The sequence below is a fragment of the Grampus griseus genome (assembly GCF_964374135.1).
Source record: "Grampus griseus genome assembly, chromosome: 19".
NCBI classification, from domain to species: Eukaryota; Metazoa; Chordata; class Mammalia; order Artiodactyla; family Delphinidae; genus Grampus; species Grampus griseus.
This window is the reverse complement of record NC_139013.1, coordinates 22,808,702-22,820,816: the sequence shown is the minus strand read 5'-3', so window position 1 is coordinate 22,820,816 and position 12,115 is coordinate 22,808,702. Positions and strand designations below refer to the sequence as shown.

General features: G+C 34.0%; 1 protein-coding gene across 5 annotated transcripts in view; it reads right to left on the bottom strand.

Moving 5' to 3' along the window:
- The window catches only part of PHKB (phosphorylase kinase regulatory subunit beta), a 192,499-nt gene that overhangs the window by 160,320 nt on the left and 20,064 nt on the right, over nucleotides 1–12,115 (bottom strand). For all 5 annotated transcript variants that reach the window (XM_082676232.1, XM_082676233.1, XM_082676234.1 and 2 more), the window contains 3 exons: nucleotides 8,290–8,379; nucleotides 6,250–6,388; nucleotides 604–703 (listed from right to left, as the gene is read on the bottom strand). In XM_082676232.1, the coding sequence (XP_082532358.1) occupies nucleotides 604–703; nucleotides 6,250–6,388; nucleotides 8,290–8,379 (329 nt within the window). The remainder of the gene's footprint in view (nucleotides 1–603; nucleotides 704–6,249; nucleotides 6,389–8,289; nucleotides 8,380–12,115) is intronic.

Below are 12,115 nucleotides of genomic sequence, written 5' to 3'. Positions count from 1 at the left end.
GATGCTTACTATATTAGGACCTGGAAACACAGAGGTGTATGTAAGTAGGGGGAATATCACATTATATTTGTATAGAGCTTTACAGTTTAAAAAGTTTTATTATGCATATTATTTCTTTAATTTCCAAAATAACCCTGTAAAGTTTGCTGTTTTCTAAGCCTATAATTCCTGCCCTCTTTACATGTAAATGAATGAAGTTGTTATAGCCTTAAACTAAAGTTCACTTAAGCCAGAGTACTCACATGTCCAAAAGGAATTTTGATAAGGATTTTCTTAAGTAATACAATATTGGTTAGAATTATGGATATCGTGAGGTTCCTGAGAAACTGAGTATTTATCAAGCAAACACCAGATGCAAAATACAAACAAATTCAAGCCCAGATAACAGTTCTCAATCAATCTCGCTTAAGGTATTTCTTCAATTTCAGTATTTCAAAACCCTGGGCTGGGAAGGCAGAGCTGTTTTAACCTATCTAGACTGCCCTAGGACGTGGCTTTACCTTTTGAAAGTACATTCTTCTTCAGAAGATGCTATTGCTATATTGGTTAAATTAATGCCTCAGAATGATGTGAGAATTTCAGCCCACACTATAGTGTTTTTACCTTATCGGCCTGACGCATATAGCAGTAGAGAATTCCTCTCATGCATTTTATAGCCGAGTGCTCCAGTTCATGGGTCCTTCCCTTGTCATCATCAATGCGCCTGGGTGAGAGAGATAACTCATGAGGCAAATTGAAAATGCATTTGAAAAGGAAGCACAGCTTTTGATAATTAAGTATTTAACTATCTAGCTAGTTAATCCTATGTTCTGGCTACATCTACTAATTCTGTAACAGTGAAACTGCAATTTCCCAGCAGATGTAGAAATGCTGGGAAAAAAAAAATGTCCCATGATGAAACTTGCACAAATTTCTCCTTCTTTTAAGGAAGTAAGCCAATTGCTTTAAAAATAGTATATAATATTTTCAACACTGACTTGGCTGAAACTTTAAAGGATATTTCTATATTGGAAAAATCCACCAAAAGATTTTTTAAATTCATTGTTACAAAGTAGAGGCAATTTTAAATATCAATCCCTTTAGGTTATGCAATGGCCACTTGGATTCAATGAAGTGTAGATTAAGGTAGACACATGTCTTCTTTGTTCTGCCATGTGTTTAATAATGCCAGCCGGGCACTTCAGTCAGGAATGCCTTCAGCTAAAACATGCATCCAGTATGATACATGATGCATTTGGGCATAAAGTTTTATATCCTTAGGTCTTAGTTTAAAATCAATTGACCATAGTTTACATCTCTTGTTTTTAAAAAGAAAAAAAAACAGCTAACACCTAACTATTAAACTAGGTTGAGATGTCCTTCTGTCTTTAAGTTCCTTCTGTCTTTAAGTTCCTTTATTATTGATCAGTGGCCTTCAAAAAAGAGGAATGAGAGTTACCCACCAATGAAAATAATAGAAGTAGTTTATTCATTGTTTTACTAAATCTTAACTAAAATATCTGGCCATCATCCTCACCTGATAAAAAACATCACCTGTCTCCTTATTTAAAAGTATACTATAATTACCTCCTCTTTCAATTACAGATCTCACATACCAGTAATGGAAAGAAGGATGATCATTTTAACATGGTACAGTGAATGTCAGTAAAGAGTAAGTTATTTGTCATTAGAACATCATTCCCCCTTTCATATGCAGGCGATAAAGTAAAGCTAGTATGATTCTGCTCTGTGATCTATTTTCACCCTGATGTCAGAGCCAAGTGTTAATAGAAGCAAATTATGGCACGGATAACAGTGGATGGGGCACTGATAAATGAAGGAAACAGCACATCTGGAGTATAATGAGCTCAAAGAAATGTTCTATATATAATTCCCACCTCACCATAAAACAAAGAAATAATTCAGGGGAAAAAAAAAGTCAAGTTTTTCTAAAACTGCCTTTAAAATAATTATCTGCCCCTAATTTCCACATTCATTAAACCACGACTAAAATATTCCAGAATAATTTAGCCGCAATAAGGAATCCTATTTCAATGAAGCTTTCGAGCTTCTCCTTTGTTCTGCAAATAATAGTGGTAACCAGAAGAATATTTCTCTTCTGACTTAGAAAATAAAAGAACAGTTGCATTTGAGTAAAAACATTTAGGCAATTAGTATATATCTATTGCCTTTCCTAAGAGTTAAAATGAACCTAGTGATCCAAAATAATTCCTCTATTTTCTACGAGGAACTGGCAATATTCTACTCTCTTTAGCCAGCTCTGTGGATGCACATTCAAGTTTTAATATGATCTCAATAATACTTTAAATTTTAAAAAACAGATAAATAACTTTATATTTAACTTTAGTCAATATATTGATCACAAGCTATGTGGAGATGTTGATCAGGTATTTCTACAATATGAAGTCTTGAGTTTATATCTGAACCAGAATTCCATACTTATAAATATATAACTAGTGAAGAAACTAAACACTTGAATCCTATCATTGGTGCATTATTTCCACACAGCCAAACTTCAAGGAAAAAAAAATAAGAATACTGTTTGGTCACGTGACTTGACTGTTTACTAGCACTAAGCTAGGGTCACCTGTTATATTCAGTTCCTAAAATAGCAATAAATCTGACAAGGGAGGGAACTGGCTAACTTCTTGCATGAAGGCATCCTCTCTCTCCCTTAGACAGTACTACAAGGTATCCTGTCTGCCTTGAGTTTTTGTATTTCTAATATATGCATATTTAAACAGTCTGAAAGTACTTCTTCAAGTCAATACTCTTTTTAAAAAAATTACTTACTCTTCTCAAATATAAAAAGTAAACTAAATTCCATATTTAAACTCTAATTTAAAGTCATGTTTTTTTCTAGAAGTTATATTAGAAAGAACAAAAAATGCAAAAACCCTACATGATACTTTTTAGTATGGCATAAAGTTTAGGTTCAACTTTCTTTTAACAGATTTTGTATAACTGACTAGGTTCAGGAACAGTTTTAACCTAAACCATGTAAATCAATATAATTATTTATAAAATAAAATAATTATAATGGTTATAATTATATAAAATTTTATTTATATTAATTATAATTATATTCACATATAATTATAATGTAATATAATGTAATGTAATATAATTATACATAGTATAATATAGATATAGTATAATATAATTTTAAACAATGACATATTCAGGACTACAACTTTATATGTAAATGACATTTTAAAAAGTCAAACATTTTAGTTAGTATTTCTTCTCTCCTCTAAAATAAAACAAAATTACAAAGTGAAACTGTAATATTACCTTTAAGGAAAACTATTTCAACGTGTAAGTTACTTCATTGTCTCTTGACTTTATCCAATTATTTAATTAAATAACATCAAATTATACTCCTAATGTATATGAAATATAAATGTGCATAAAATAATCCTTTCAAGTCCTCAGTACACATGCACACACACACAAGTTCAAACAGAAGTGAGGTTTCAAGAGATTTTTGACAAGACTTATTGAAAACTAATACAATTAGAAAACTCAAATTACTTCCATTTTCAAAAATTAATAACTTTATATTATGCATTCATTACCAATAAGAGATTGATATAAATTCATGAAGAGAAAATACTGATAGCTTAATTTTTGAGGAATTCTACCTAATATAATCTATATGATTTCATTAGCATTTAAAAGTAGAACTGGAAACAAAATTCTACTAATTTTACAACATGGGGATTCTCTAAACAAACTATCACAACATAATATTGTGAAAGTAAAAAGGGCTTCATAGTAATTTTGTGGTAAGTACCCTTGCATTTATCCAAATAGAACACATTTTGCTTGCTAGTAAAACAAAAAATCTGCTACTTTAACTATGTAAGAAGATAAACTATCCAGGGAGTTAGTACATAGATAGTGTCCCCAGCAAAGAAAAGATTTTAAATTCTCTATCAGATGTTTGAAGCCTCCTGGGAAAAGGCCGGTACTCTTGTTTTTTTTTAAGCAATTTTCCCCCAACATTTTATTTACAAAAATTTCAAATCTATAGAAAAGCTAAAAGAATGCTACAATTACTCTTCACCTGGATTCACCAGTTGCTAAAATTAGCTTGCATTCTCTAATTTATTTTCTGCAGTATTTGAATATCATTACCCACACATATTTCAGAAGTATCTCCTAAAAACAAGGACATTCTCCTACATAACCATAATATCATTATCATACCCAATGAATTGATACTATAATGTCTAATATATAGTGTATATCAAATAGAATCCAACTATCCCCCAAATATACTTTACACTTTTTTTAATGCGTGATTCAATCAAGGTTCACGCATTGCATGTAGTTCTCATAATCTAGCCATCTTCACACCTATTTTCTAATCTTCTATGATTATTACATTTTTTAAGAGCTCAGGCAAGTTGTCCTACAAGTAGTCACAATCTGGCTTTGTCTGATTGTTTATTTACAGATAGAGCCATTTACACATTTTGGTAAGAAGTCAATATGGGTAATGTGCCACATCAGGAGGCACCTAAAGTCAGTCTGTCCCATTACTGGCTTGACTACTTGATTAAGGTGCTACTGGTCCTAAGACTAGTAGTTGCTAGACATTTAATGAAGCTACATTGTGCTTACATAGAATATGGTAAAAAACGCTGGTAGTGACATTAGCAAACAAGTGCTGAAGGTGACTGCCTTTATATTATCTCACTATTTGATTTTCTTTACAAGTGCAACACATCAATGATTTAAGACAGAGAAATCATGTTCATGTGAAAGATACAGTTTTCAAATCAGAAGTACATGCATGTGGAGAGAGCAGGAAGATGGTGGAAGAGTAAGACGCGGAGATCACCTTCCTCCCCACAGATACACCAGAAATACATCTACACGTGGAACAACTCCTACAGAACACCTACTGAACGCTGGCAGAAGACCTCAGACCTCCCAAAAGCTCTATTTACAATAGCCCGGAGATGGAAACAACCTAAGTGCCCAACATCGGATGAATGGATAAAGAAGATGTGGCACATATATACAATGGACTATTACTCAGCCATAAAAAGAAACGAAATTGAGCTATTTGTAATGAGGTGGATAGACCTAGAGTCTGTCATACACAGTGAAGTAAGTCAGAAAGAAAAAGACAAATACCGTATGCTAACACATATATATGGAATTTAAGAAAAAAAAATGTCATGAAGAACCTAGGGGTAAGGCAGGAATAAAGACGCAGACCTCCTAGAGAACGGACTTGAGGTTATGGGGAGGGGGAAGGGTGAACAGTGACGGGGCGAGAGAGAGTCATGGACATATACACACTAACAAACGTAGTAAGATAGATAGCTAGTGGGAAGCAGCCGCATGGCACAGGGATATTGGCTCGGTGCTTTGTGACAGCCTGGAGGGGTGGGATAGGGAGGGTGGGAGGAGGGAGACGCAAGAGGGAAGAGATATGGGAACATATGTATATGTATAACTGATTCACTTTGTTATAAAGCAGAAACTAACACACCATTGTAAAGCAATTATACCCCATAAAGATGTTAAAAAACAAAACAAAACAAAAAAAAAAGAAGTACATGCATGTATCACCTTCAGAAAATTAATATTCAGAAACCTCATTTTTGTAACGGTTAAAGTGTATCATTATTGACTATGTGTCAGGACCCACAACAGATGCTTTCCATATATAATGAAATAAATGAAGTAAGGAGAACTTTTGTATTGTGAAAAGATTTATTTTTCTTTTACTTTATGAAATAATTATTTGACTGACAACCAGATTATTAAGTGATACCCCAAAGAAGTATAGTAAGAAAAACAATAAACTGGGAGAGGGAAGGAGAAGAGTCCTGGCCCTGGCTCTGTCATTAACTAGTTGTGCAATTTTGAACAAATCTGTTAAACTACTCTAGGTCCTAGTTTTATCACCTGTAAAATTCAATCATCATCAATTTCCTCTGTGATTGAAACCAATCAACTCAACGAGAATGGGCAATTCATTCTGTCAAAGACTAATGATGATTTACAAACCTAGAGATGAGAAATTTTGGTCACAAACTCATAAAATGTTAGAACTTGTCTCATGTAAATCCTTAGGAAAACTGAAAGGTTTAGAATCCTAAAAGGAGATGTGACCAGTTGCAGGTAACACAGTGACTCAGCAGCAGAGCCAGCTGCCCAATTTGTCTTGGGGCTACAAAACCCTATTACCTAGACTTGGAGTTACTAGTAAAAGACACACCAGCTTACCTGTATGCAAGAGCCAAAGCCCAGGCCCCAGCAGCGCAGTATAGACTGTCATGGATCTTGGCCTTCTGATCATCACCACATGTTTTTGTGGGAAAGAGACCTGTGGTTGGACTTTGATACAGCAGCAATGTTGACTTGACTGAAATTGAAAACAAGAAAAAGAACGAATTGTAAACCCATCCATTTCCCTTGAGCTGAAGGTCTTAAACTTCCTTGGTTTCCTCATCCTACAATTTTCTTGTTTCTAAACTTAGCTGTAGTATAAAACTTTTGAAGATGTAGAAACAACTCCAGGTAAGTAACTGCAGCCTAAGTAGGGATCCACCCTGCATGAAGGGGTCTTTCCACTTTTGAGGAAAGAACTCAGCTAACTGGCATTTAAAAAGCCTTTAGCACATCCTTCTTTATGTCAGTAAGTGTTATAAGGCAACATCAGATACAGAAAAAAAAAAGATTAACCAAAAAACTAAGTATATTTTCAAAACTAAGTTCAATAGGGAAAAATAAAGCAAATATACAACAAAGAGTTGTATACATTTGCTAAATCCAAAGCTAACTCAACCCTAAACAGGCCAGAATCCTGTTTTTCACTGATGACTAATTCGTACCTGAAGAGCAATGTATTCATTTTACATACTATATTAGTGATATGTTTAACATTTTAAAACTGAATCCCATCTTTATATGACATGAAAACAGCAAGCAAATAATTATTTTGTGAACATTCAACTTAAGTCAAAGAAGTCTGAAATCAGCGTTTTCCAGTTGTGCGTCAGTATGCACAGGGATGGTTCCAGGACCCACCATGCATGCGAAAATCCTCAGACACTCAAGTCCCTTATCTAAAATGGCTAATACAGTAGGCCCTCCTTATCTGCAGGTTCTGCATCTGCAGATACAGAAAGCAAACTCTACTACCTTATATAAAACAGTCCTAAAATAGAAAAATAAACACACTAAAATTACATTTCCTAAAAGCTATTTTATTCCTGTCTAACTATAAATGGATGAGTAATGTTTTTCCCCCAAATAAATTAAGTTACTCTAATCTAGATTGGCATATGTCAACTACTTTAGGACAGTTTTTCAAAGGTCTAAAGTACTCTGGTCCATCACAGAGATTAAAGACTTAAATTTCTTTTTCTTTTTTCAGACTAAACTGACATTATCATTTCTTTCAGAATACCAGGGTATTTATTATTTTTCACAGAGTAAAAAACCGGTCCTCATAGTCCAAAGTAAAAATCTGACATTTCTTTTAAAAGGCAGTTTAATCTCTTTAGCTAGTTATGGCTACAAAAATAATAAGTAGGCAACATAAGAATATATACCAGAATCTTGACCAAAATAAGTTGAAATAAGGTTTTACACGATGCTGACACAAAAAAATCCTTCTCCTTAGTGAGATAAATAAATCCAATTTTATATTTGACATACTAGGCCACATAAATGGCACAAGAAGCAAACTGACAAAAAAAATTAATAGGCATTTCCAACTTACGGTCTGATGAACAAAGAGGAGCCCCCTAAATACATACATATCTCAAAGTTGCTTGCTCACATTAAGTAACAAAATTTGTCAGGTTGATCCTGACAAAAACAAAACAGCAACCAAAAAAACAGGGACCTGATATCAGTAACAGTAACCTGAGATTACCTTTTGAATCTCAATGAATTAGAAATGGATATAAAAGGTTCAGGACTACATAGGAACCATGTATAGGTAAATAAGCAAAAAAAAAAAAATCTTTGTGTAAGAATTATTCAAGAGACAGCCTCTAGTTCTCAAATCTGGTAATATTTAGGAAGGCTAAAAGGACACAGAGGACACTGGTGACAGTTTCAAAATGATTCAGGGGACAGATATGACTTGTCAGATTCCTTCCATAGTCCCCATATCATATGCAATTGGAATATGTAGCTGTCTAAGCACTGAAACTACCCCAACATCCAAATGAGAGAACATCATCCATATAATAGATATATAATATAACTAAGGCATAGTTACCTAAGGACATGTTTTCCTCAGGTTTTGCTTACCAATTCTGTAATAGTGATCCAATTTATCCCACAGAGTTTCATTATCAGGTCTCGGAAGATTAATGCTTTTAAGAGGTTCATAAACTGAGCCTGAAAGAAAAATGAAAACCCATCGAATTCAATCATTTTCATCCAGATAAACAAAGAAACTTCTAAACAAATGAAGAAGCTCTACTTAGCAATCTAATTTTCATTTTTATAGTGAACTATCACATTTCACTACTTGTCAAATTTGGGGTGGGAAAAGGAAAAAGAAGAAAGCACTTGTAGTATTTCTAAATGTTATGAGCTATCCCCCTCCTCACTCCCAGCAGTCAAGCCAACTAACTCGTGTATACTGGTTCTAACATCTCAAATATCACTAATACTCCTGTGGTAGTCCAGTAGCTCAATAATTTCAGTTCCTTCTGAGAAATATCAATATATCTACTTACATGCCCTGAAATCCAAACTGTATTCCTTATCCTCATGCATTATCAGGCAGTTTTCTGTCAAACAATCATACCCCCGAAACCTCAAGGAAAAAGATACTGTACATGTTCCAAAGTCATCCACTTCATGAATATTCAGATAGTTTTCATACTGAAAGCCTGAAGCCTCCACTTTCTCCTAGGTAGATAATACTTGCCTTATTATCTAGACTATAAGCAGAAACCATTTCTACTTTTCAGCCATGGAAACTACAGCAAGGTGTTAGCAGAATACACTGCTCAAAAGCTACAAAATTCACGTTAATCATGATAATCTGCCACAAAATGGATACAGAAAATTGTTCACTTGACTAGTGCACTTTCTCAACTGCTGACTGAAAGGAAGACATCTGGCCCTTCAGCCATCAGAATAAGTACTGACTCTCATTCTTGTTAAAAGCACTCAGAAATTATAAACATCTCAAAGTCACAATTAATCCACCCTGGGACTCAGGTAAGCCACGTCATATAGTCTAACAACATAGCACAAGAGTGAACCTATAACTTACCAGGGCAGGGGGTCGTGTTGGAAGGCATTAAGAATCAGTTTTTAAAGAAAATTAAAGCATTTATGTTCGTAAAATTGCTATGGCCAGTATGCTAGTTTAAAGCCAAGTTATTTGAAATCTCTTAATGTTTAGGGGAAGTAAGGTAAAGATCTACACATTCAGGCAATAGTCCCATTATCTTCTGTTAGAAAGAGAGATGACTTATGGATGAAAACAGGGAATATGAATTGACTTGCTCTGAGTGAAGAGATTTTTCTAAAAAAGTCTTCACAATGACACCAATGAGAATGGCCCCCATAGTGAAGTATGGAGAGGACTACCAACACAGAGAGGAAAGCATCAGGACTGCAAAGGAGGCAAGGGTCCACACATGCCTTCTGCCTCTCTGCATTCAATTAGCTCTGGGTAGGTTTAAGTATATTGGCAGTATACGGGCAGCCTGGCAGCTGGGAAGGAATGCTTGCATGTTAGGTGATAAGCTCTGGGGGGTCTATACACTCTCGGTGAAATTCAGCCATAATTAATAAAATAAAATCAGGTACAAATCATCACGTTTTAAATTGTGCATATGGATATACAAAGACTAAAGGGGACATGTTTGCTGGGGTGGAATGATTGTGGAATGATTTGCTTTTACTTATATTTTATTTAGACTTGTTTTTATTTATTCTGTGGTGAAATGATTTGTTTTTATTTAGAGCGCTATTCGTAGAGCTAAGATTTTGCTTTATATGAGAAAAATAAAATCACCAAATGTTGCATATACATTTTCATTACAATTAGATAAATAATACATGTGCATATGCATAAAGATTGAAATAGAATATGCAAAACTGAAATCTACTTGCATTATAATAGTAGGTGAATTTATTTTGAAAGATTATTTTAATGACACTGTATCAGGGTTCTTAGAGTGAAAAAAATACTTCCTTTAAAAGTACTATTACATTTAAGGTGCCCCTTACCTCCCCCAAAAGACTAAAATGATTCTGTCATCTAATGTTTTTCAATAAAATCACCCATGGAGTTTCTTAGAAGCAACAATAAATAAATGGGAAACCAGACTTTTCAAGAAAATAAATACCCATTCAGCAAGAGCTAAAAGATGTTCAAAACAAAGCAGAAAAGTGTAAAAGTAAAATCAGCTAATTCACTGAGAATCTATGTTTTCTTACACCTTCCTATATCTTCAAAGAAAGCCCAAGGTAAATTAAGAACAGCTTGGCTAGATAAATGTCAACACTTCAGTGATCACCACTATATTGCTTCTAAAGTAACTGCATAAAATTAAATTACTTAGAAAGGAAAAGCAATAATGGAAACATTTTAAACAAGAATTAAACATCTGAAAAGCATCAATACCAATACAAACGTGGAGGAGAAAGAAATCAACAATGGAGTACAAGTTCCCAAAGACAAAGATGCAAAATAACAGAAAACTCTAATAATGTTTAGAATTCAAAATGAAATGAATTTTTAAAATATAAATTTCTCCTTTCCATGTTTTTCTCATTTGAATTTTGCCTATATCTAAACACCACAAAGTAAAATAAAACTTATCAGTTATCAAGTTTGTAAAATGAGTTTAAACATGTCAACCTGATTTCTTACCTGACAATTCACTTTGTATTAGAAAAATAGTCTACGTCTTCATTTCAGAACACATTACATCAAACAGATAACAGTGACAAAGAAGATGAAGCAGAAGTTGTTACTTGAAGAGAAATATTACAGCTTTATCATGAAGGAAGAAAGTGCTATTAACTAACAAAGACTAAAGAATGAGCTGCTCTGTAAGACATAAACAGTATTATAGAAAGATAAACTTAACAAAGGTATAAGCTTTCTGAATTTTGCACTATAAACCCAGAAGGTTTCTGAGTGTTATGGAGAGGCTCTTAAGAAATCACAAAACAGCACTGATAGTTAAATAGTAACTGTTAAAAGCATGAAATAGATGACCCATGAGGAAATTCAAGGCGGGAAACTGATCAGCAAACCAAAACATCAGAAGTGTATTATTTGGGCATCTTACTGTACATGATTCAAAGCTCTTTAATACATACAAAAATATTATTAATCAAGACTTTGATGATCCCTAAAGTAGCTTTACCATTTTTCCATGCATGGTGGTGGACTAAGATAAATATCATTATTTATTCATTCAGTTAATATATACAGTGAATGCATAAGACTCTGGACCATACATCTAGCAGGCTACCAAGGCCTACAGATTAGGAAGAAAGGTAAGGTTTTGAATAAGATTATATTTATATATATATATATATATATATATATATATATATATATATATATATGAATAACAAGGTAGAGTGGTGAGTTCCTTAAAAGACAAAGGACAGGAAAATTTAATCCCCCTGTGGGGCTCAGAGAACAGGGAACTCCTGCATTGCAATCTCTAAACTTACTAGCAATTTCAAATAATGAATTGCCATCTAAATATGAAGGTAACAACTCAACTCCAGGAAGATGTTAAGTCATAAATATATATACATATATGCACACATACTTAATATAGTTATTTTTTTTAATTTATTTTTAATTTATTTTATTTTTGGCTGCATTTGGTCTTTGTTGATGTGCGCGGGCTTTCTCTAGTTGTGGCGAGCGGGGACTCCTCTTTGTTGCAGCGCGCACTTCTCTTTGTGGTGGCTTCTTTTGTTGCAAAGCACAGGCTCTAGGCACGTGGGCTTCAGTAGTTGTGGCAAACGGGCTCAATAGTTGTGGCTCGCGTGCTCTATAGAGCGCAGGCTCACTAGTTGTGGCACAGGGGTTTCATTGTTCCATGGCATGTGGGACCTTCCCAGACCAGAGCTCGAACCCGTG